Here is a 24,706-nt window from a genome sequence, read left to right on the forward strand (position 1 = left end):
CGTCCTCCTCTGTAAGAAGTGTATCAAATTTGTCAATTCCGCACAAATATGCACCTACTGCTTTAAGGAAACCGTGAATTTGGACTGTTTCCCATGCGGCCGCTGCAAAAGGTGTATGAGTGTATCCACTCTTTAACATCCACCAATTTGGGTTGCTTTGTTAGAATATAATTTTTTGGGTGATTTTTATAAAAAAAATAAAATTAATTATTGAGAAAAGGAAAAGAATTTCTGCTATGATGGAGTTGCTGAATCTTTCTTTGGATTTATCCTGCTTTTCTTTCAATTATTTCTCCAATTTATAAAGCACTATATCTTGTTCTGTTGATTGGAGCTGAAAATTTCTCATTTCAATTGCTTTTTAGTATGAAGATTCTTTTGTCTTGTAACAGAGGCAGCAAGGAATCATTTGAACTGTTATTTGTGTTTGATTGAAAGCTACTTTTATTAGGTTAAAAGCTTAGGTTTCAGCTGATGGTCTGAGAATTTTAGAATTTGTTATGGACTTCGGTTTTGAATTATTGACATATGTGAATTTTGCGGGGATGGATTACATATGTGAATTTTGCGGGAAGCAGACATCTATTGTATATTGTCAGTCTGATGTAGCCAGCTTGTGTTTATACTATCATGAGATGACACAATTGCCCCTTCTCAAACAGCCATCTAACAGAGAATATAGACGGAGGACTAAAATTGTCCCCGTCACAATAACTGTGTACATTAAGTGTCTGATTTTTTTATGGAGGACTAAAATTGTCTTTGCCACTATAAGTCTAGGACCAAAAAAGGAATTGACTCAATAATTAAATATACAACCAATGGTATAAATATATACAATTTAAAACTATTAATTCAAAGTATGTAATATTCAATTGATTAGGAATTAATTAGCAAAAACTACATTGTTGAACTTATTTCTTAATAGTTAACTATGATATCATAACGGAAGAAAAATAAATTTGGTCAACCAAATATTTATTTGCATTTATATATAATGAAAATGTGACATCATAATGCTTTTAAGAATAGGATTTTTAAAACAAAGAAAAACAAAGAAATATTATTCATAATATAATACTAACCACCGCGTATAACACTAATAGGTTCAAGGTCATTTCTATTAACACCACCATTCGAACATGACATCTTAGTCAATAAGGCTCGATTGTCGCGTTGAATATTACTATGGAAAGTGTTATCTGCATAATAGATCATATGGAATATGTTAATACAACATCAACAACAAAAATACACCATAACATTCAAATTTTTCGCACAACTACGAAAACAAATATCAAGTATATAATCTATGTATATAACAATAAGAAAAATTGGAATAATATTTACATCTTAAAGTCATTTAAACATACAAAAATACACACATAGACATATAAGCTCATAAATCTATAAATATATAAGCATATATTTGTGTACATTCGTATATATATTCATATATTTCTTGATTATTTTTTTTGAGAATATATATTTCTTGATTATGTACACATATATTTATATATTATATAAAATAATTCATCAAAAGCCCAAATGTGATTTCAGTGATACATATAATTTCAAAACTGGAAAATTATATGAAAATAATTTATCAAAAGCCCAAAATAACAGCCCAATAGTTAATTATCTAAATATTAAAAAAAAATCAAACTGGAAAATGTGGTGAGAAACACCACCTACGATGTCGCAACTCTGTCCTCTCCCCAATTTCACAATTCTGGAAACCCCACCCCCAAAAAATAGATCTCAGTATCTCACGCCACCACTCTTCCTTCACCATCTTCTACGCTATCCAAAAGATTCAACAATGGCTTCTCTATGGCCGAACAACCCAATCGCACACAATATACACCAAATCAAATCTACAATCCAAAAACCCTACCATCAGTTCGTACATTTTCACTTCGATTCTAACCCTAAATACTTGATACCTAACTGTTTCTGCAAATCTATGCTCCCACAATCCTCAAAAATACCTTACATGTCCGATTATTCAAATCCTTATAAGTAATCGTTAGAATAACCATCAACGATTACAAATCAACAAACCCTAACCAACAAATCTACGAAATCAAATACCACAAATCACAGATACGAAAATCATCGGAGAAGAAAGAAGAATGGCGAGCACAAGTTATACGAAGTACAATAGCCCACAGGTAAACCGTAATCTGTTTTTTTTTTTTTTTAAATATTTCTCCATTTTCAGTTGATTATTTCCTCATATCTGTATTTGTACCTGGAAAAATACTGTACTATATGATAGCAATTAAATATAAACAGGAAAAATTTTTAAAAAATGGAAATAGATAAAAATCTGCTGTATGTCCAAAAATTGTGTATTTTTTTAATTTGTTCTATTAAATTGTCATCTATAAGTTTAAATTGTAATATTATTAAATTTGAGTGCCTGATTTCTGCGTATTTAAACATAAATAACATAACNCTGGAAATTAAAATTGCATAAAAAAGGGTATTGAATTTAACAAATTACTTTTCCTGACCTTAAAATGTCAATCTAATCCTTTTTTTTACATGGTGTACAGATATTCTCCAAATTGATTATTCAATTCTGGACAGTGCTAGAATTTCAATCTATGGGTAGATCAGGAACAATGAAAATATACATACAACTTCTTTTAGTAATGGTAACCTACTAAAATATATGTTAAAATATTTAATTTACATACACATATACTTTGACTATTTTTTAATACTTCCTTCTTTATCTCAGTAAATCAATGTGTCTATATATGTATGCATAGATATCTACCTGTATCTATATATCAACATATCTATATAAATTGCAAATATATAGATTTTTGGCAGTTACTTGGCAGATAAGAGACCTAAATGAGAAGTAATTAGTGAAAAGGTTGGACATTAATGAAAAGGTAGAGTGGCAGATTATTTCAATAAATAAATAAATAAAACAGGTATGCTTTCACAGTACCTTTGTTTCCATGCTGCAAGTTTCTTTTTCTACATATAGTACTTGAACTGTTGTTGATTTTCATTTTTGTTGATATTGTGTGATGTGTAGTTGGAGAAAACAGTATTGCATTTAATAGAGAATGTACATTTCTTTACTTAAATGTTTTCTATATATAGACACCAGCTTGCATATATGGGTAGAAGTCACTATCAAAATTAATGTATAGTGGTCAACACTTAACATCAACAATTAATGCTTGATAGTAGTGATAGGTCTATGGCCAATCTATTCCTATTTTTCTGTATTGGGTATTGTGACAGTTGTATTATACTTCAGTCAAATTTTATGTGTTTTTTTTTTTTTTACATCACCCAACAATACAAATATATCAGCTTATACTAATAATTAAAAGATGTAAATGAGATTGAAATGGTGATTTCTGATGATTACTTTTATGTACCACCGTGTGTATTTTTTTCTTGGTGACTTGTTACTCCTTCGATATAAAAATTATGTGATTTAAGTGCATTTTTGTTAGATTCTTTGTTTAATAAGGAACTTGCTTATAGAAGGATTATATTTGTAAATACATGCAAATGATGACAATGTTATCTATATATAGATACCAAGTTAAATACTTGTAGAAAAGTCACTATCAAAAATTAATGCAAAACAGTCAAAGCTTACCATCAGCAATTAATGCTTGATAGTACACCTAGGTCTATTGCTTAGAATTGATAAATTTGTTTGCCACTCCAATATATAAGTTTGTGTAACTTGTTTGCCCCTAAAATAGTTGTTTGTGTGTTTGTATTTATATTTTTCCTATGATCAAATTGAAAATATTTCTAGAAAATATGTAAAACAGCCAAAACATATGTAAAATTGAAAATTCTTTCAGAAAATACCATTTTTTAACATTATCAAATTATTCTGCTACACTAAACTGTACATCTCAGCCTACAAAAGAACTCTAAGAAAATATTCTAATGCAAAAGTACTATAATTGTGGTTCTTAACCTACAAAATTGTGCATGTTAATATTTTAACTATGCATAATGTCACTGTTTTGCATTACAAATACATTTGAAGAAAATATTGATCAACAAAATGATTAAATTTTATATGTTTTTTTTCAAACACAAATACATATATAGTGATCTATATACATACAAAACAGCATTCCACCACACTCGGTCACCTTTCTCTTGCAAGAATTAGACTTGCAAGAGATGTAATATCAATCAGCCACACTTTCCACATCAACAATGCAACCTGCTACCCGATACTCTCCTAGCTGTTAATTGGAATTAAAAAAAATTAGTACAGATTGATAGGTAAAAATAAAATTCAGAATATATTTATTGCTTTTAAATAGATGCTACATGTTCTTGTTGGTAATATTAGATATTTGATTGCTTTTAGATATCACATTTGATTGCTTTTAGATAACATGACACAATTATAAGTATATCAAAACAGTATGTGAAAGTATACACCTAGTAAACATAAACATTAAGTGTAGACATAATTAGTACCTGCTTTTTTAAGTAGATATCTTCAATAGAAGTAACCAAGACATCATTAGGAGGAATATTAGAAGCCAGGTTACCACCAGACAACCTTGAAACAAAATCAATACACATTAACGGTGTACAATTACTGTGATAGCTAAGCAAAAAAGAGAGGAGTAAGTCATTTAGCTGGAGAAGGGAAGAACAATCCAGTGATTGAAATATTAGCATTTAAGCTGCAAAAATAGGAAAACTAACCTGCTTGTCAGTTCACAGAACTCCTTGCAAGAGTGATTGAAAAACAACTGAGTAGCATCAAAAGAGCTACAAATACGGACACAACTGAGTAGCATCAAAAGAGCTACAAATACGGACTGCACAATATGATATGATCCACCGTTATTAGAGACATGTTGTTACTAATGTCTAAAAAAATATATATAGATGCGCTAATTTTTAAATATTCAAGAGATCTGAATAAAATTATTCTAAACATAAAATATGATATATATACTTTGAACTATAATTATTGATTGTTTTTTTTTTTTTTTTTAATATCAACAACCTTTCATTTGAATTTATTTTTGGTAGTATTTTTGCTAATTTTTGGGACATTTATAGTGGAAATGTAAATTATGAATTGTATGTTACTTAAATTATATCATTTAATACATGCAATGAGACAGGGTTAATTATAATATATCTTCCCGTGCATCTTTCAGAGAGTTCAAATCATTTTATACCTTCCATTTGAGAGAAATGAGAGCATTAACTGTTGTATTGTTAGTTCCAGGCTTCTCTTCCACTATCTTCTTCCTTTCCTCTTTGCTGAACAGAAGGAATGAGGAAGCCTGCTTCTTTGGCCTGTTGGGATCTACATTCTTCTCTTCCTTCTGTTTCTTTCTTTGATTCTCTTTTTTCTGCATTGCAAAAAGTTACAATCATTTTACAGCTCAAAGGCAAAGCAGCAAACTGTCATTGCCTTGCGTGGGCAGCAGCAGAGAAACATCAGAAGAACTACCTTAATGATATTTTCTGTCTTCTCTATCTTCTTTAGCAATTGCATAGCTTCCTGCTTCTTGAGCTTGATCATCTCCTCCTCTTCTTTCTTGTGGCTGGCAGCTTCCTCCTCCTCATCTTTCTGTAAACCTCCATTTCTTGAACATACTGTTACTTGTTCTTTGCTGCAATCTGTATCATGCAAAGAGGCTCATGTTTCACGGTATTTTAGAGCAATACTAAAAATGGGGGATTTAAGGTTTGAAGCTAACTCACTGCTTCATAGGGTGCTTTTTGGTCATCAGTCATGTTCTTCCATTCGTTACCTGTGATCTTTGTCACCTACAGAAACTGTCATCCTGCACAGAAATGTTATCAAGCACCTCAGTAGATGCAAGAATTGTTGAAGCTAAATATTGCATCTGTATGAACAGGTAAGTAAAAAATAAATAAACTTTTATGTATGATCTGATTCTACACTTACTATGAATATACTTGCATTGTGAAGTTTGTATAAAATGGTTTAGAAGAAAAAGAGAGGAATAAATTAATTAAAACAGCAAAAGATGGTAACGTACCTGTTTTTTAGAACAGGAAACTCCTTGCAAGAGTGGCTGAAAAAACTGGCCAGACATGCTGGAACTTGAAGGAAGCTAAGAGAATAGCAAGTTGTAAATTCAATTCTTAGTTTTCTGTTTTCAGAGAAGACCCAAAGCTCTGAATCTTGTAATCTATTAGCATAGTAGAGGAATGATGTAGGTATTTATAAGCGTGTTGAAGCAGCTGTGTAAAACTAAAAAAATACGCAAAATCTGTACTTTTAAACCAAACCCATACCATGCTTGACTATGCTCACACGCAACCTATCCCTATATTTCAGCCTAAAATTCAGCCTACAATTACAAATATAGGAGGCGGGAATTAGAAAATTTGACTGGGGAGTCCGGTCAAAAAAAAAAAAAAGCCTTTTAATTGAAACTGAAACGTGGCAGGCTATGATTGGGCCATTTCCGGCTCCCTTTATATATATAGAGATTATGACCATATTCCATTAAAATAAGAAATAATATTAAAGGTGGGTTATGATATTTATTAGATGATATATAAACACATAATTGCTTACACCTAAGATCATATCGTTCCATTACAGTTGTTATAAAATAATCATTTAACACTACAATAATAGTAACTATAATTTATATATTAAAGTTACAAATTATTAAAAGACTCCTTGTATACAACATTAGACATTGAAGAAACATAATCTCCTTTTATCATCAAGAATAACAACTTTAAGACCATTGGAGTTGTTAACTTTAGATAGAACCACATAAAATTGTCCATGTACAAAAATAGGTTTCTTTAAAAATAATCCAACATCAGACAGACTTTGCCCCTAACCCTTATTTATTGTCATCGCATAAGACAACATTAGTGGAATTGTCTCCTTTCAAACTTAAATGGCAATCGAGGATCAAATGGTGTTATTGATAATCTAGGGAAACATCGTGTACCCACATTTTTTCCAAAGAGTATCTCAGCTTCAACTACATGATCTGCCAATCTAGTAATAACTATTCTCGTTCCATTACACTACCCAATAGAGTGATCTGTATTTCATAATAGTTATATAGATCTATTATACAGTCTCCTTTGACTGAGGTGGCTAGCTAGTATAGATCTACTATATATGTTGTCAGAAGCCCTCGATCTATTTCTTTTTTTTTTGCTCTTTTTTTTTTTTGAAAACAAAGAGTCAACTTCATTAATTTAAGTCATTACAAATAACATCCAAAAAGAAAGAGGGAGGATCTTGCCTCCATAGATTCTCTACATTCAGCCAAGAATATGGCTTCCCTAGCTAGTTCATGGACTGCCAGTGGACTTGTCTCCAAGCTTCAATGAAAGTACTGGCTTCTCGAATAATGCTGTCGTGGTTGACAGGTATGTTGTTCCAAACCTTCTGATTTCTTGCTTTCCATAGGCTCCAGCAGATGGTTAAGAAGAGGTCTTGATCGTGATTGCTAAGCTTATTTAATGTGACCCTGATCTATTTCTTATCTTCAAATGAAGCAAATACTTAATTTTAAAACCTTACAACTACTCCACAAATAAGAAGAGTTAATATTTGCCCCAACAATATCTTGTCTTGTCTCATTTGGAATCACTGGTAATAATAATAATAATAATAATAAGGGATAAGGGTCAAATAACACCCTCTACTACTCAAGAAAGTTCGATTAGCACCCTAAACTCAAAAAATATTCAAATAGCATCTTCTACTACTCAAAAAGTTCAATTAGCACCCTTAACTCAAAAAAACATTTAATTAACTACTCCTTTAAAAAAAATTCAAATTTCATTTTTTGTATGTTTCTATGGGTAACAATTTTATTTTTTTAAATAATTATTAATTTTTTATAAAAAAAAAACAGATATCTTCTCCATGGACATATGTGTAAAATTTTAAATAATTATTTTAAAAAATTTATTGTACATATGTGAAATTTTTAATATACAAAAATGCTATATGTAAAATTAAAAATGCTTACAATTTAAGTTTAGTGGACTAATTTACTACTAATTAATTTAATGTTCAATAGTAAATTTTAAACATATGTAAAAAGTATATTAGCATTTTTGTATATTAAAAATTTTACAAATATGTAAAATAAATTTTAAAAAATAATTATTAAAAAAAAATAGATTCGTCTCTAGGGAGACGAAATCTTTTTTTTTTTTTAATTTAAATTTAAATAATTATTTTTAAAATATATTTTTATTTTTTTAAAATTTGTACCCATATAAAAAATGAAAATTGAAATTTTTTTAAGAGTTGGAGTAGTTAATTGAATATTTTTTGAGTTCAAGATGTTAATTGAACTTTTTTGAGTAGTAAGAGTGCTATTTGAGTGTTTTTTCAATTCAGATGCTAATTAAACTTTATTGAGTAATATAGGACGTTATTTGACCATTTTCTGTGATAATAATAATAATTTAATAATATAAATAATAATATTAATAACAAAAATTAATAAATACATAAATGTTATACCCATAGCTGACTGGCTCAAACCCGGGTGACAGATAGTTTCGAACTCAGGACCTCACGGCCGCGAGCGTCTTGGTCTTGCCACTCAGGCTGCCCTTACGGGCAACACACACATATATATATGTGTGTGTGTGTGATTTTTTAAGAAAAGGGCCAGGGCCTTTATTATTTTAAGTGCTAAGCCCAAAATAATGGCCCAACAATGTATTTATATGTTATATATAATATGTAATCTGTTAATATATGAACCAACCCAATTATCATCATGAAGCCCAAATTGCAGCCCATGGCCCAAGTATAAATAACAAAACGCCCTTCCAGAATCATTTTCCTCTTACCCTACCTTCTCGCCTCTGTCCAAATTCTCTCCGCTCTCTCCGTCGACAGTCTAGAACCTTCAATTGCTCTTGCCAAAATTAAACCCCAAATCTTCCCATATAGTCCATGCTTCCAAACAATTTAGCCGACTGTTAAATATTCTTGTTCTTACAGCAGATGAATAAGCTCCTGGTGACCGATTTTGGAAAAGAAACCCTAATTTCTTAATGTCGAAATTAGCAATTATTTACGACATTAAAGGTATGTCTTCCCTTTTATTTGTTGTGTTTTCGCTATATATATTTTTATTGTGTCCGATTTAATTCAGTTTAAGCAGTACGTATAATACTTTCTTTTTAGAGTTAGATAATTGTCTGAAATTCTTCCTCTTATTAGGTGTTTGAATTTGGATTTTCTGCTAGATTTATTTGTAAGCATAATTTTTTTTTTAATTCATGAATGCAAAGAGTAGAATTCAAACCCCAGCCAAAGAGTTCACGTTGTACATGCATAACGATTACGAAGTCGAAAAGCTTCTCAAAGACAAAACAGATAAAGATAATTACATTTTTAGTAAATTTTTTTTAATTAATTTTTCTAAAATTTATATTCGATATATGAAAATTTGTATAAAAGTAGATTCTTATGTAAATATAACTTAAAAAAAAAAAATGAAAGCACATATAATGTGTATTGAAATCATAAATATAAATACATATATACACAAAATTTTCTATACTATACAGTAATTTCTTTATTTTTTTATTCATTTATTTTTTATATTCTATCATTTGAAGATATATTTTTATCTAATTAACCAGAAACCATAACCAATCCTTAGGTTTGATCTAAATACATCTTGATATCAACAGATGAAAATACACTGACAAATATACAGGAAAAAAGAAAATGAAACGAAGGTCTGCATGCAAATCAAATTAGCAGCTGAAAATTCAATATTAAAGGGATATGAATCTCCGCTAATGATAAGTTTGCTATTACCTGTACATTAGTAATTTCTTGCTAAAACACGAAATTTGTATTCATATTCTGCTAATTTTATTTCAATCCTATCATTTTTAGATTTATTTTTTATTCATTAACCACAAACTCTAACTAACTTATTCGCAGGTCTGATCTAACTACATCTACAAAGAGTAGACGAATAACCAAGCCCTGCATGCAATTGTGGGAGAAGACCTAGATAGCTACGGGAAATTTTTACCAAGAAGTAAACTTAATATAGGCTACACAATCCAGTAAGTTGATTCTATACCTTGAATGTCTATACTTTCTCTTTCAACCAATGATAGTGGACTTTTTTTTTTTTGAAATTTCGCATCCTTCTTTAAGTTGCTGCTTGGCACCCAAAAATTGATATGAAGTGTAAGCATACTTGAAGGAGTAGGTGTATAAACAAACTACTAATATTTAAGTTAATTTTCTCCAAACCAATATTCTCTAGTTTTACTTATAAATAAATGAGCAATAAAGTGTTTTTCACAATTAAGTAAGTGTTTTATTGAATTATTGTTTTAGATATATGTCATTACATTTGAATTCTCAACTGGGATATTTGAATAGTACGTGAATTATTAACTCTCTATTTGTTTTTGTATAAAGGAATATATGGGCAGTGGAAATAAAGCATTAAATGTTCAATTTATGGATGAAATGTATATCTTACTGCTTATACTTAATACTTGAGTCCATAATGTGTTGCATACTTACATTATGATGCTATTTTTTTTAGTAATAAATTTTCAAAATCAAATAATATAGGTAAAAAATACACTTGGATAATTTATAATATTTAAATAAGCATCCAGAAATACAATAATTAGATGAACAGACTTTAAGGAAAACAAAATATATTACAAATTTCTGCAGAAAATATTCAGAAGCAGAAATGCAGAACATACCTAACAACTTAAAAACATAGGAAATAATAGATTAACAGTCCAAAAACAACAACAGGAGAACAGATCCAACTTTAAAATTCCATTAAAATTTCTTCTTCTTTATCAACTCAATCCTTATCTTTTTAGGTACTTCAACCTTTGTAAATTGCTCCATAAGACACCTCTTCACAATGAGGCCATTGCTTTAGAGTTTTTTCAGAATCTTTCTAATCAACCTCCTCTTTGCCTAGTTAGCAATGTTTTGAAAGAAAATATAAATATATATTGTTGAAAGAAAATTACAAAATTTATCTACTTACCTCTGCACCATGATATAAGTATCTCCCATGCTTTTGCTTGTTTTTTTTGTTCTTGTTTCAGACAACTCATGTGTGCATTGACAACTCATATGTGTGCATTGAAAGTACCCTCATGGCTTTTTGGGTGTGATAAAGATGGATTTGAAACCCAAGAACAAAGTGGCTAGACATGAAGAAGCTTCAATTGTTGTGCTTTACAGTTGAACAACCTAAAGCAGTAAAAAAAGTAAAAAAAATTTAAAAATAGCAGTAGGAATATATATATAAATTATGACATTTGGAGTGCAAACCCTAATCTCCACTTTATTTTTCTCAGTCTCACACTCTGACGCCCTCTGTTTTTTTTTTCCTTCTTTTTTTCCTCCTCACTCCCTCACACCCTCATCCCCTCACTCCCTCACGCCCTCACTCCCTCACTCCCTCAGCCGATCTGCAGTCTATCTGTCCATCTGCGTCTCAATCCCTTACCTCACTGCCGTCCCTCGCCACACTGCCCTCACCGCCCTCACGCTAAAGTTTCAAGCCACCGTCACGTAGTCTGAGCTCCATCGTCGCCGCGTCCCGCCGGTCTAGCCACGGCCTCCCCTCACCACTGTGTAAATATGCATCTTTGATTTCAATTTTCTCAATTTTTTTCATGTATTCAATTTTTTGCCTATCCTCACCTTTAGCTTCCTTTGTATTTATCTGATGTCAGATTCCTCGTGCATGTTGTTCTATTGTTGATTTTGTGATTTATCTATGTTATTCTGTAGTAATTNAACCACAAACTCTAACTAACTTATTCGCAGGTCTGATCTAACTACATCTACAAAGAGTAGACGAATAACCAAGCCCTGCATGCAATTGTGGGAGAAGACCTAGATAGCTACGGGAAATTTTTACCAAGAAGTAAACTTAATATAGGCTACACAATCCAGTAAGTTGATTCTATACCTTGAATGTCTATACTTTCTCTTTCAACCAATGATAGTGGACTTTTTTTTTTTTGAAATTTCGCATCCTTCTTTAAGTTGCTGCTTGGCACCCAAAAATTGATATGAAGTGTAAGCATACTTGAAGGAGTAGGTGTATAAACAAACTACTAATATTTAAGTTAATTTTCTCCAAACCAATATTCTCTAGTTTTACTTATAAATAAATGAGCAATAAAGTGTTTTTCACAATTAAGTAAGTGTTTTATTGAATTATTGTTTTAGATATATGTCATTACATTTGAATTCTCAACTGGGATATTTGAATAGTACGTGAATTATTAACTCTCTATTTGTTTTTGTATAAAGGAATATATGGGCAGTGGAAATAAAGCATTAAATGTTCAATTTATGGATGAAATGTATATCTTACTGCTTATACTTAATACTTGAGTCCATAATGTGTTGCATACTTACATTATGATGCTATTTTTTTTAGTAATAAATTTTCAAAATCAAATAATATAGGTAAAAAATACACTTGGATAATTTATAATATTTAAATAAGCATCCAGAAATACAATAATTAGATGAACAGACTTTAAGGAAAACAAAATATATTACAAATTTCTGCAGAAAATATTCAGAAGCAGAAATGCAGAACATACCTAACAACTTAAAAACATAGGAAATAATAGATTAACAGTCCAAAAACAACAACAGGAGAACAGATCCAACTTTAAAATTCCATTAAAATTTCTTCTTCTTTATCAACTCAATCCTTATCTTTTTAGGTACTTCAACCTTTGTAAATTGCTCCATAAGACACCTCTTCACAATGAGGCCATTGCTTTAGAGTTTTTTCAGAATCTTTCTAATCAACCTCCTCTTTGCCTAGTTAGCAATGTTTTGAAAGAAAATATAAATATATATTGTTGAAAGAAAATTACAAAATTTATCTACTTACCTCTGCACCATGATATAAGTATCTCCCATGCTTTTGCTTGTTTTTTTTGTTCTTGTTTCAGACAACTCATGTGTGCATTGACAACTCATATGTGTGCATTGAAAGTACCCTCATGGCTTTTTGGGTGTGATAAAGATGGATTTGAAACCCAAGAACAAAGTGGCTAGACATGAAGAAGCTTCAATTGTTGTGCTTTACAGTTGAACAACCTAAAGCAGTAAAAAAAGTAAAAAAAATTTAAAAATAGCAGTAGGAATATATATATAAATTATGACATTTGGAGTGCAAACCCTAATCTCCACTTTATTTTTCTCAGTCTCACACTCTGACGCCCTCTGTTTTTTTTTTCCTTCTTTTTTTCCTCCTCACTCCCTCACACCCTCATCCCCTCACTCCCTCACGCCCTCACTCCCTCACTCCCTCAGCCGATCTGCAGTCTATCTGTCCATCTGCGTCTCAATCCCTTACCTCACTGCCGTCCCTCGCCACACTGCCCTCACCGCCCTCACGCTAAAGTTTCAAGCCACCGTCACGTAGTCTGAGCTCCATCGTCGCCGCGTCCCGCCGGTCTAGCCACGGCCTCCCCTCACCACTGTGTAAATATGCATCTTTGATTTCAATTTTCTCAATTTTTTTCATGTATTCAATTTTTTGCCTATCCTCACCTTTAGCTTCCTTTGTATTTATCTGATGTCAGATTCCTCGTGCATGTTGTTCTATTGTTGATTTTGTGATTTATCTATGTTATGCATGTTGTTCTATTGTTGATTTTGTGATTTATCTATGTTATTCTGTTTGTTCTATTGTTGATTTTGTGATTTATCTATGTTATTCTGTAGTAATTATTGTTGATTTTGTGATTTATCTATGTTATTCTGTAGTAATTAAGGGTTTAAATTGTATTTATCTATGTTATTCTGTAGTAATTAAGGGTTTAAATTGTATAGTTAAGTTCGTATTTGAATTTGAATTCCTCAAAAATATTGATCAATTTTTTTGTGTGCAAAAATCTATGTTTTCTTAGGCTATTTGTAATATTTCCTTCATCTATTTTGGATCCCAACCTAGATAAATATTTTCCTAAATTTTTTTAACTCATAACATTGTTAGCTGTTCTATAATTTGTAATCTAAAAGTTCTACTGCTTCTTATTTGTTTTTGCTACGAATTCATGTACTATCCAGGATTTTGCTATGGTTGTTGCATATTTGCTATGAAAAGCTAGTCACATTCACTTAGACCTAAACTGCTGTCATATATATTACTCTGATTTTGTTATGGACCTTGCTATGGCTGTCGTATTTGTTTAACAATTTTATTACCTCTGGACCCTGTATGAGTACCCAGCTAAGTATTTGGACATGATAAGTTAATTGGGTAGTTGATTCCTAATAGTCTCTAACTGCTTTAAAAGGACTGTTAATCTAAACTTAATTGAGATGATATTAGAAACAATGATCCTCTAATCTAAAAATTAGATGAGACAATGCTCATCTGAATGTAATTGAATAATCTCGAAACTAAAAGCAATAATTATAAGATGAGATATATGAGCGAGCGAGCAGTGATTGTTCTTCCCCTTAGTAATTTGAATTGGTAATCTGTATATTCAATTACTTAAATTTTGCACTTGAGCAACCGTACTATGCGCTATCTTTAGAGATTAACCTTTAAAGGTTTCCTATCATTGGAAGACTATTGCTTTTATGTTCTCTTAGATTGGTCTCAGAATCAAGTTATACACAGCTCTTTGGTTGTGTGTTTGGACAAATATTCTTAATTTCCAGCAAACACCAAATTTCAAACTACTTGTAGGTTTACTTATGTATTACCTTTTCAGATTTAACTGTAATTATCCTGTTTCCATTTAAATTACTTGTCCTCTTTACTTTTACATATTATTTGGTTCTTGCTGTCTGTAAGAAGTTCACATAAACTGAGTTAAAGATTCAAACAACGACACTGTTTTTCAATTACAGCTCTAGTATTGTGCATAGGTAATTTATTATCCAATAGCTTAACTTCCAAATTTAAGTCTGATATGACCCTTAGCTTGATATCTGACATTAGTTGAATTATTTTGTTGAGTTCTTTCTCTCATGGGGAGATCCTGTTTTTCAAATTTATTTTTAATAGTTTTTTATTTATAATTTAAACAGAGTGTTTATTGAACTTAGCACATTTCACAAAACTGTTTGTTGCTTTCTCTAAAATACTCTATTTTTAATTTGCAAATAAAATTTTGCAAATTCTATTTCATTTTCTCATTTTCTCTGCATATTATACTTTTTTTTTTCCTTTTATGAGAAATTTCTATTATTAGAAAGAAAAAAAAAACATCAATGTTAAAAGTCATTTTACTTATTTGTGTAAATTATAGCAATCCAAAACATAAGATTAAAATGAAATCTTGTTCACTTTTATGTTATTGCAAATAACAATATATTTAGTCACAGTGTGGTTTTTACTTTAATCTACATCAATGACTATCTTATTTTAAGTTCCATACTTGTATAGAAATAATGATTCTATCATTTTTTTTCTCAATAATGTTATAGGGATAAGATTTAATTTAGTATTTGTTCTTTGGTTTTTGATTACCATTTCCAGAACTGAATTCTCTAATACTTTATTTTCCTGATTACATAGCTGCAAATCAGGTTTCTGGAGTGTTGACAAACATATGTAGATTCTTCATAGCATATCCATAATTAGGAACTGTAAGTTTGTTCATAATAGATTAAGAACATATTTGGCAATAAATACCTAAAACACCCATATATCGTATTATATTTTCTATTTATGCATTATTATTGTTGCATAATGCACTACTTCTATACAACATCTCTCATTTCTGCTAACCTCAATGCTTTTGATCTGCTTACAAAGTATTGTACTACACCTCTTATGTTTAATGATGATATACAGGTAATATTTGAAATGATCCAAGAGCTTTCTTGTTGAAGCATTTCCTTCCGTTGAATGGGCCTCCTTTGAAAGATCAAATTGAACAGATTCTGAAGAGTGGCATTCTTGCAGAAGAGGTATCATTCAACTGTCTTCCTCTTTTTTTTTTTTTTTTTTTTTCCATAAATGAGTAACTGTTTTCATAATCTTAACAAACTAATGTACTTAAAGCTTTGTTAGAAACAATTAGATTTATATACATTTTTCACATTTAAAACAAAATCAAATCCAAACAGATTGGTAAATCCGAAATTTTTTTCCAGATGTTTTTTAACTTATTCAGTTTATATATGCATATTTGGTGGCTACTTTGTTCATACCTATTTTTAAAATTTTAAATCATGGGGATGGAATTGGAAGGCAGCCCCTCCCAAAAAAATAAAATAAAAAATTAAGGCCATGGATATTACCGGGATCTCCCTTTGCTTTGCTTCAAAATAAATAGGACCTGAGATAAAAAAAATCAACAGAAATCGTTTTAAAAACACCAAAAATTGCAAATTAAAGTGTATACCTTTCAAGTAGCAAGGATGCATCACATGTTTGCTAGTTTGTTGCTGAGCAAGGCCTTTCTGCATTCATCATCTTTTTGTTAGAAGCTAGCAATGCTTCCAGGCAGGCTTATTAGCTGCATTGAAACTCTTGAACTTCAAGGGTCTTGAATCTGATTTAATAAAAATTTTTACATTGGGCTTGAATCTTACTATACTATTTTCTATTCAAATTGTTATGTAATCATCAACATGTTTCTCTATTTGGTATGATTCATATCTTTTCAAAAAAAAAGTATATACCTTTCCATCGTCTCCAAGTACACAACAGCCCTATTAGTAAGGAACGAAGTATCCTCATCATCAAGGACCATGGCTTTTGCGTGTGTATGCCTTTCCCTTGGCAGCCTATGATTTTGCTGGGTGTTTCCTCTCTGGTTGAGCTTCTGGCATCTCTACATCTAATTCAGAAATAAAGTTAGTAGTATTGGTTGTGATATGAGATCTATTTATAGTGTTGATTTAGATGTAAATTGTGATTTTGAATTTTAAATTCATCTGTAAGTAATTAATGTTAGTCTTGTAGATTGTAAAAGTTATTTGCATTTCAAAAAATTGTAGTCATTGGAATTTGTAAGCATGCTTTGTTTGTTGCAGTAAATGTGAACACAATAAATGCATTCATACTGTTAATCTGATTTGTACTAATAATTTTACAAATTCATCAAAACTACGTAGTTTTGATTGGGTGGGAAAACGAATGTTTTTTTATTTTCCAGAATCTTGTGGCTTTTATATATATATATATAGATATAGATATATAGATATAGATAGATATAGATAGATACAGATTTTCATATTATGAATTGGGAGGAAATATTTTTGATTGTCTGATTTGTCTCTCACTTTTAGCCCTCAACAATTTTGAAAGGGAAGATAAACATCCTACTCGTTCTGTTCAAATCTGGGTCGATTAATTGCTCAGCCTTTATTTTGAAATGAAATTGAAGTTGCAACAGTTTGCGTAGATTGGTTGTTGGTCGGAAAATGGTGAAGGAACTCGGCCCCGGAGCTCACAACCTGCCGGCGAATGTTACTCAGTTGATTGACCAACTAGAGCGCCACTGCTTAGCTCCCGATGGTTCTCTCATTTCCAAATCCACCTACTATGATCTCCAACTCGTACTCTCTCCATCTCTAGAATTCCCACATTCTCTTAAAAAATCGAAAGATCTTTGTATTTTTATTGACGTGCTTGGTTACGATGGTGCAGGCGAGGGAGGAGATGACGAAAGAGCGACAGCGCTATTTGGAAGCGTTGGTAGTAGATCCGCTATTTTCAGCAAATTTTGATAATTTATTATGTTTAGGGGAAATTAAGGCTGTGATTTGTGGTTAATTTTTAGTTTTATTTATTTATTTATTTCTGGTTTGCTTATTTATGCACAATTTGTTCCTTTTATCGATCAATAATGCAGGCAGTTTACATAGAAGCAGTTGGGATGGTGGAAGAATATCAGCAAGCTCTTTCTGTGGCTAATCTTGGTGGTATTCGAGACGTTCAGGGCCACTACCCTCAGATCGGTTTGAAAAACCCTCCTCAGGTTCCTCATTTTTGCACTGTTACTAACTATATTGCGAGAAAAATGCTGGTGAATCATTCAAAAGTAGACTAATTTGCATTTGGAAAACAAATTGGGAGTCAATACGAAGAATGTGTGATGTTAATAATCTTGTTTGTCTCATCTGTTTTATGAAGCACTTGCATGTAAAAAGATATTAAGATTTGAATTTCACTCAAAGCATAACCTTGATAAACCAAAATGTTCATATTTAGAGGAGAATGGATATGCTTAATAAAATGGATCAAGATTTGTTTTGTGATAGTGACACAATACATGAATATATTTTAGGTTTATGAAGCTCTTGAGCATCGGATGGTAGTTGCCGAAGCTGCTCAAAGGTTGAGGCTACCTCTGATTTCCAAAGATGGTGAGGTTCAAGATGATGAAATTGAGAAATGTATACTCTCAAGAAGTTCCCTTGACAGTTCAGTCACCAGTGTTACAGTGAGCTCCAACTCAATTTCAACTAATTTCACTAATCTGTCTGCAAGTGGCACTGCTGCTGCTGGAATTAGTGCTCCATCTAGTAGTGCTAGTGATGCTTCAAAACCTTCTATTGGAGGTGTTCCTAATCGGTACCTTGGAATAACACCTACTTATTTATGGCAAACTCAACTCCTGCAGTCACCACTATCCATGCAATCACCACTATCCATGGTATGACTCTTGATTTGTTGGATTTGTAGGACATGATTGTGGGATTGCTAAGCAACATCTATTGAGTTGTACTTATTAGCTCTGTCTAAATGTTGTATTGCTAAACCAATTACTTTCTTGAACTGGGTAATTCTTATGGAATAGTTTACACTTTTATTCTTCTGATGACGTAGGACATGGCCGAATATCAGATATTGCTTTCACGTGAGGTCGGGAGTCGGTTAGATGCTAAATGTGATAAGTTAGCAGACGTTGTTGCTATAGACGACATCGGTCAGTCTGCATTGCTAACTTCCTCCATTTATTAATGTTATTGCATCTACACAAGTTACTAGCATTATGATTTTATCCATTTTGAAAATTTGATTGTTCGGTTGAATCTTCATATGCTAGTAACTCGTGTAGATGCATGGTCACCTATTCCACACAAGATTGTCTTGCTATCTACTATTGTCCACTGTTTGAGTGTTGATATTTTGGGTGTAAAATGAAATATCTAAAGCTATGCGCCTTTAGATATTGGTCAATGTTTGAGATACATGCTATTGCAAATCATACTGATTTTGGCCCGTTTTACCAATCTTGAGCATGTAGAGTTTGCATCTGTTCTGTAACCCAACTTTGATTCCACAGATCCATCAGCTAGTAATCAAATACCAACTGCTCGTCTTCCCGAAAGGTTTTTCCCTCTCTCCCCAAATTATATTCTTGCTATGAAGTTCTTTTCATGAATGACTCGTATGTACATTGAGTAACATTGAGATACTATGTTGGCTTTGGTCTACATGGAAAATTTGGATTATTACTTATTAGCGAATGATTTAACTGGACCCATTCTTGTATTTTATCCTTAAAAAACTCAAATATACATTAAACATATCTATCAGCGTAACAAATTGGAAAAAAAAAACTATTTTGTAGTGGTGGGGGAAATTTTTTCTATTTTAGGTGTACTAGCAAATATCTAGTTCGGAGTACTATTTAAAAGTTTCATATCATGCAAATAGAAATACATGTTCAGTTTCTCTATTGACTATGCAATATATGAAAAATATGGATTTAAGTTGGAAAAGAATGTTTACATAGTGTCATTTTTTCTTAACCTAACATATAAATTAATCATAAAATGTATATCTTTAACACTGTTGTCTATTGCTTGAAATCTTGTAAAATATAAGCACTTGTTTAGTTACAAATATTTTAAAACATTGCAGCTCATAAAAAGTTTTTTAGATCTCTATTTTATACATTTCTTTTAACCAAGTTTGACATTTGGTGGTGCCGTGGTGGCCATCCCAAGAGAACCAAACATGGCCTGAAAGTAAAAGCATTTGGATGTAGAAAATGTCGTCATGGCCTGAAAGTAAAAGCATTTGGATGTAGAAAATGTCGTCATTATTATCTCTTATAATTATGATTATATATATATATATATATATATATATATATCAATTGAACTCTCAAAAAGAATTTTTACCATGTATATTTAATGTTTCCTCACCAAATTTTGAATTTCTTTTTTGAAATTTAAATTTATTCATGGATGTCTAAAACATAATTTGGTAGAATATTTTAAATGATATGTATGCCAAGGCCTAATAATATCATTTTAATCAATTTAATAATATTAAAAAGTATNTATATATATATATATATATATATATATATATCAATTGAACTCTCAAAAAGAATTTTTACCATGTATATTTAATGTTTCCTCACCAAATTTTGAATTTCTTTTTTGAAATTTAAATTTATTCATGGATGTCTAAAACATAATTTGGTAGAATATTTTAAATGATATGTATGCCAAGGCCTAATAATATCATTTTAATCAATTTAATAATATTAAAAAGTATAACTACACTAAAATAATGATGAACAGTTGAACACTTCACCTCAGTGTCAATGTTTGTAGCTGCTATACCAAATTTTCCTTANTCACCAAATTTTGAATTTCTTTTTTGAAATTTAAATTTATTCATGGATGTCTAAAACATAATTTGGTAGAATATTTTAAATGATATGTATGCCAAGGCCTAATAATATCATTTTAATCAATTTAATAATATTAAAAAGTATAACTACACTAAAATAATGATGAACAGTTGAACACTTCACCTCAGTGTCAATGTTTGTAGCTGCTATACCAAATTTTCCTTACTCAAGATTTAGAAAGAAAAATCAACTGTTAAAATGTCAATATCATTAAAAAAAAATTGTGAAAGCAACTTCTAAATGTGGTCCTTTTTTTTTTTTGTTCTAATACCAAGAACACATTTCAAATACCNCCTCAGTGTCAATGTTTGTAGCTGCTATACCAAATTTTCCTTACTCAAGATTTAGAAAGAAAAATCAACTGTTAAAATGTCAATATCATTAAAAAAAATTGTGAAAGCAACTTCTAAATGTGGTCCTTTTTTTTTTTGTTCTAATACCAAGAACACATTTCAAATACCTTTTTTTTTTTGTTCTAATACCAAGAACACATTTCAAATACCCATACCCATGCAGTGTCCATTTGGTAAGGTTTACATCTAGAAATAATTATTATGGTTTTATAATTATAGACTCTGAACTATAATCTACTCCAATTTATGGATTATTGACTTAAATAAGCTAATAGTGCTTTACCATCCATTTCATAATCGTTAAATTTAGCTTCAAGTACTTTAGCATGTACTTCAAAGTTGTTACTCTAACCTCTAGCATTTTGCCTTTTATATTTTGTTTTATTAAAGAATTTTTATTAAGTTCTTCACTGTTTGATAGGTCTAACTTATCATCTGAACAGGGTAAAGTTGATAATTGAGGAGATTGAGAGAGAAGAAGCAACCTTGCGTGAAGATTTGTATTCATCAGACAGAAAATTTGCAGAATATTACAACGTTAGAACTTTCCCATATCCAGGCTGCATTTTATCTTCTCACTCCTTTTCTTGATCTCTGGATGCAACTGTGTCTTCTACTATGGTTAAAAGATCTTCGTTTCATGGCATACAATCTGACTTATAATCTATCTTTCAATTCAAGGTTTTGGAGCAGATACTAGGAGTGCTTATCAAGCTTGTCAAAGATATAAAGTTGAAACATCAGCATAAATATGTGAGTTTCGTACTGTATTTTTTTTTCTTTTCATTAGAACGTATTTTAAGTTATCTGCATGAACATTGTCTTGAAGGTATATATTGAGTTTGGTTCCTGGTCTTTTATCATTTTCTAGCAGACATTTAATTCTTTTTTATGTATTTACTAATAGGATGAGCTGCAAAAGACTTGGCTGAGCAAAAGATGTGATACCATGAGTGCAAAATTGAGGTATGACTTACCCTTTGCTAATTCTTGTTGCTTTTAAAATTATTTTGGCCCTGTTTGGTAAATAGTTGTTAGCTGATTGGGTTAGAGGGTATAACTAGTTGATAACATTAGCTGATTGTATAAAAGTGTTTGGTAAATTAGCTGTTAGCTGATAGCTGATAGCTGTTTAATATAATTTCTTTTCTCAAAAAGCTAATTGAAAAAATTGCTTTGAGTAGCTTTTTGAATTTTAGCATTTTGGAGTTACAAAAAGTTGATTCACCAAACACATTGATTTTTTAACCAAATCAAATATAGTAGCTAATAGTGGTCAAATAAATCAAAATTGGTTGATAGACTAATTATTTTACCAAATAGGGCCTTTATATACTTTTATTCTTAAACATGGAGAAATTGGTACGACTATTTACATGCTTATAATATGGAACTGCTGAAGGATGTATTCATGAATCAGCTGTTCACACTTAGCTATCATTCTTGATATCACTGATGCAAGCACCAATACCTTTTTGAACCATTGATCATCAAGCTAAGGTTAATAGGTCGTGGTATTTCTTGTTGTTCTTCAGGGTTTTAGAGCACATTCTCCTGCTTGAGACTTATACACCAGACACAATTCCAGCACTCCATAAAATAAGGTAGAGAAACGAGACTTGACTTGTTCCATTATTAGAATATACTTCTGAGAGTAGAAACTGTGCTAAGTTGATCAATCTCCCAGGAAATATTTGGTTGAATCTACAGAAGAAGCTTCACTTGCATATAATAAAGCGGTATATTTCTCTGACTCTACTGTTCTTAAGTTGAAAACTGCATGTGTCCACACGAAAACTGACCCACATTTAATATTTGATTTGAAATAGGCCACCCGTCTCCGTGAGTATCAGGGTGTTGATCCGCACTTTGACATGATTGCCAGACAATACCATGACATAGTCAAGGTAAAGTAGTGTATATTCTGAGCATTAGTTCCTCTGTGTATTCCTTTACCCTTCTGAAATAAGCTCATATACGATTTCAATTAATTCTCGCAGAAATTGGAAAATATGCGTTGGACTATCCAGCAAGTTGAAATGGACCTGAAGCGTTTGCCCGCTCATCCTGGAGCCTGAGTATTTTGATTCTGTCTTTCCACTCCAGGAGATCAATGCATTAGAGGATTTAAGTTACAAGAGCTCATTGTTGTGTGTATTGCATTTTTATCAAGTTGTCTAATTTACACATCCTGTTGCCAATGTTGCAACTTGCAACAAGAGCATTTAGAGTTGCAACACTAATTAAATACCATGTCAAATAGTAAAATATTTTATTAAAAATTTGGTCTTAAATAGCAAATTTTTTCTCAATGTATAGTTTTTTCCAAAAAGTTGAGTCCCCAACCCTAAGGGCCCTACACGCTCTGATTCGATAGGGTATTTCTGTAGCATTCTTTCTACACGCTCTGATTCGATAGGGTATTTCTGTAGCATTCTTTGGAGTATTTAATCTAGTGGCCAATTTAACAAGTGGATTATGGTTCCTTTTTTTTTGCTCGAGCTTCGTCCGTAGTTTGGCACTAACGTCTCAGTCATCCACATAGTCAAGTTCTGCAGCGTGTCTTGAAAAATAAAAATTGCCTTGTAACCACAAATAATTTCAATTCATTAAAAGTTTGTTTCGCTTGTCAACTTGGGAAATCATCCCGGTTTCCGTAGATAGGGTTCCGGGCAATAGTCAGAATGTATTAGATTTGATTTACACGGACATCTAGGGTCCGCCACCTGTTATTACTTGGGAAATCATCCCGGTTTCCGTTAGATAGGGTTCCGGGCAATAGTCAGAATGTATTAGATTTGATTTACACGGACATCTAGGGTCCGCCACCTGTTATTTTTAGTATTGGGTATCGCTATTTTGTACTCTTTGTGGATGACTGTACCCGTTACACTTGGTTCTATCCCTTACGGGTGAAATCAGATATTTATAAAATATTTAGTTTGTTTCGGGCAATAGTAGAACGTTAGTTTTCACGTTCTATCAAAGCCATCCAGTCTGACTTAGGTGGATTTTCACGTTCTATCAAAGCCATCCAGTCTGACTTAGGTGGAGAATATCGTCGTTTCCACTCCATTTTTGAGTCTCTCGGTATTTCACATAAGCAATCTTGTGCATATACTCATGAACAAAATGAGAGGGTTGAGCGTCTAAATCGCCACGTAGTTGAAACAGGTCTTGTCTTACTAGCTGAAAGCTCAACTCTACTAAAATTCTGGGAATACGCTTTCGAGACTGCGACGTATCTTATAAACTGTTTACCTTCTTCTGCCATTAACTTCCAAAGTCCCTATTTCCGACTAAACAGTGTCCAACCCCCGTATACATTCTTCCGTGTCTTTGGGTGTCGCTGTTACCCTTATCTCCAGCCTTATAATCATCACAAAATTGAATATAGGTTGGCTCCTTGTGTTTTCCTAGGTTACCCAGTTGCTATGGGGGATACCGTTTCATGGACCTTCACACTAGAAAGATCTTTATCTGTCGCCATGTGCGGTTCGCTGAACACATTTTCCCTTTTGCTTTACAGGATACTGTTCAGGTTAATGTCTCACCAGCGTCATCTGTCACACCCTGAGCGACTGGACCAGTTTTCACCCCGACTCAGACGGCACCAATCACTACAGTTCCTCTATCGAACACTACGGCCACTTTACCTATACCAATCCCGACGTCGTCCT

General features: G+C 31.7%; 3 protein-coding genes across 13 annotated transcripts; 2 read left to right on the plus strand and 1 right to left on the minus strand.

The window, feature by feature from the left end:
• Nucleotides 1–1,686: 1,686 nt before the first annotated feature.
• On the plus strand, nucleotides 1,687–6,316 carry LOC116002856. Of its 2 annotated transcripts, none has more exons than XM_031243039.1 (4): nucleotides 1,687–2,174; nucleotides 2,562–2,663; nucleotides 5,812–5,897; nucleotides 6,053–6,316. In XM_031243039.1, exons 1-4 carry the CDS (start codon nucleotides 2,136–2,138, stop codon nucleotides 6,108–6,110), a joined length of 285 nt encoding a protein of 94 aa, XP_031098899.1. In that variant the 5' UTR covers nucleotides 1,687–2,135; the 3' UTR covers nucleotides 6,111–6,316. The 2 variants fall into 2 exon arrangements, with proteins under 2 accessions (XP_031098899.1, XP_031098898.1); XM_031243038.1 differs by having other exon boundaries at nucleotides 6,058–6,316.
• On the minus strand, nucleotides 3,846–6,164 carry LOC116002854 (high mobility group B protein 6-like). 2 transcript variants are annotated; one of them, XM_031243037.1, is made up of 5 exons: nucleotides 6,042–6,164; nucleotides 5,740–5,822; nucleotides 5,486–5,655; nucleotides 5,208–5,384; nucleotides 4,476–4,838 (listed from the first exon to the last, which is right to left on the minus strand). In XM_031243037.1, the coding sequence occupies exons 3-5, from the start codon at nucleotides 5,555–5,557 to the stop codon at nucleotides 4,689–4,691; spliced, it is 399 nt and encodes a 132-aa protein (XP_031098897.1). In that variant the 5' UTR covers nucleotides 5,558–5,655; nucleotides 5,740–5,822; nucleotides 6,042–6,164; the 3' UTR covers nucleotides 4,476–4,688. The 2 variants fall into 2 exon arrangements, 1 of the variants encoding a protein (XP_031098897.1); XR_004094556.1 differs by lacking the exon at nucleotides 6,042–6,164 and adding an exon at nucleotides 3,846–4,247 and having other exon boundaries at nucleotides 4,489–4,838; nucleotides 5,486–5,878.
• Nucleotides 6,317–11,115: 4,799 nt separating the features above from the next.
• Nucleotides 11,116–23,342, plus strand: LOC116002853 (AUGMIN subunit 4-like). 9 transcript variants are annotated; one of them, XM_031243033.1, is made up of 16 exons: nucleotides 11,849–11,973; nucleotides 15,585–15,655; nucleotides 15,864–15,979; nucleotides 17,413–17,575; nucleotides 17,667–17,714; nucleotides 17,872–17,997; nucleotides 18,307–18,675; nucleotides 18,849–18,948; nucleotides 19,309–19,354; nucleotides 21,470–21,563; nucleotides 21,708–21,779; nucleotides 21,934–21,992; nucleotides 22,562–22,630; nucleotides 22,714–22,765; nucleotides 22,856–22,933; nucleotides 23,027–23,342. In XM_031243033.1, exons 4-16 carry the CDS (start codon nucleotides 17,441–17,443, stop codon nucleotides 23,102–23,104), a joined length of 1,326 nt encoding a protein of 441 aa, XP_031098893.1. In that variant the 5' UTR covers nucleotides 11,849–11,973; nucleotides 15,585–15,655; nucleotides 15,864–15,979; nucleotides 17,413–17,440; the 3' UTR covers nucleotides 23,105–23,342. The 9 variants fall into 9 exon arrangements, with proteins under 9 accessions (XP_031098892.1, XP_031098888.1, XP_031098890.1 ...); XM_031243034.1 differs by lacking the exon at nucleotides 11,849–11,973 and adding an exon at nucleotides 13,018–13,531; XM_031243032.1 differs by lacking the exons at nucleotides 11,849–11,973; nucleotides 15,585–15,655 and adding an exon at nucleotides 11,116–11,650 and having other exon boundaries at nucleotides 17,404–17,575.
• The last annotated feature ends 1,364 nt before the right edge of the window (nucleotides 23,343–24,706 follow it).

The sequence above is a fragment of the Ipomoea triloba genome, chromosome 13 (genome assembly GCF_003576645.1).
Source record: "Ipomoea triloba cultivar NCNSP0323 chromosome 13, ASM357664v1".
NCBI classification, from domain to species: Eukaryota; Viridiplantae; Streptophyta; class Magnoliopsida; order Solanales; family Convolvulaceae; genus Ipomoea; species Ipomoea triloba.

Bases quoted from the DNA above. Each gene is read 5' to 3' on its own strand.
- LOC116002853 (XM_031243032.1), top strand. From the start codon at position 17,441: ATGGTGAAGGAACTCGGCCCCGGAGCTCACAACCTGCCGGCGAATGTT. The intron at 17,998-18,306 runs GTTCCTCATTTT...AATATATTTTAG, and splicing joins GTTTGAAAAACCCTCCTCAG to GTTTATGAAGCTCTTGAGCA. The intron at 18,676-18,848 runs GTATGACTCTTG...CTGATGACGTAG, and splicing joins TGCAATCACCACTATCCATG to GACATGGCCGAATATCAGAT.
- LOC116002854 (XM_031243037.1), bottom strand. From the start codon at position 5,557: ATGATCAAGCTCAAGAAGCAGGAAGCTATGCAATTGCTAAAGAAGATA. The intron at 5,385-5,485 runs GTAGTTCTTCTG...TTTGCAATGCAG, and splicing joins AGACAGAAAATATCATTAAG to AAAAAAGAGAATCAAAGAAA. The intron at 4,839-5,207 runs GTATAAAATGAT...CATATTGTGCAG, and splicing joins TCATTTCTCTCAAATGGAAG to TCCGTATTTGTAGCTCTTTT.
- LOC116002856 (XM_031243038.1), top strand. From the start codon at position 2,136: ATGGCGAGCACAAGTTATACGAAGTACAATAGCCCACAG. The intron at 2,664-5,811 runs GTAACCTACTAA...TGTCACCTACAG, and splicing joins TACAACTTCTTTTAGTAATG to AAACTGTCATCCTGCACAGA. The intron at 5,898-6,057 runs GTAAGTAAAAAA...TTTTTAGAACAG, and splicing joins TATTGCATCTGTATGAACAG to GAAACTCCTTGCAAGAGTGG.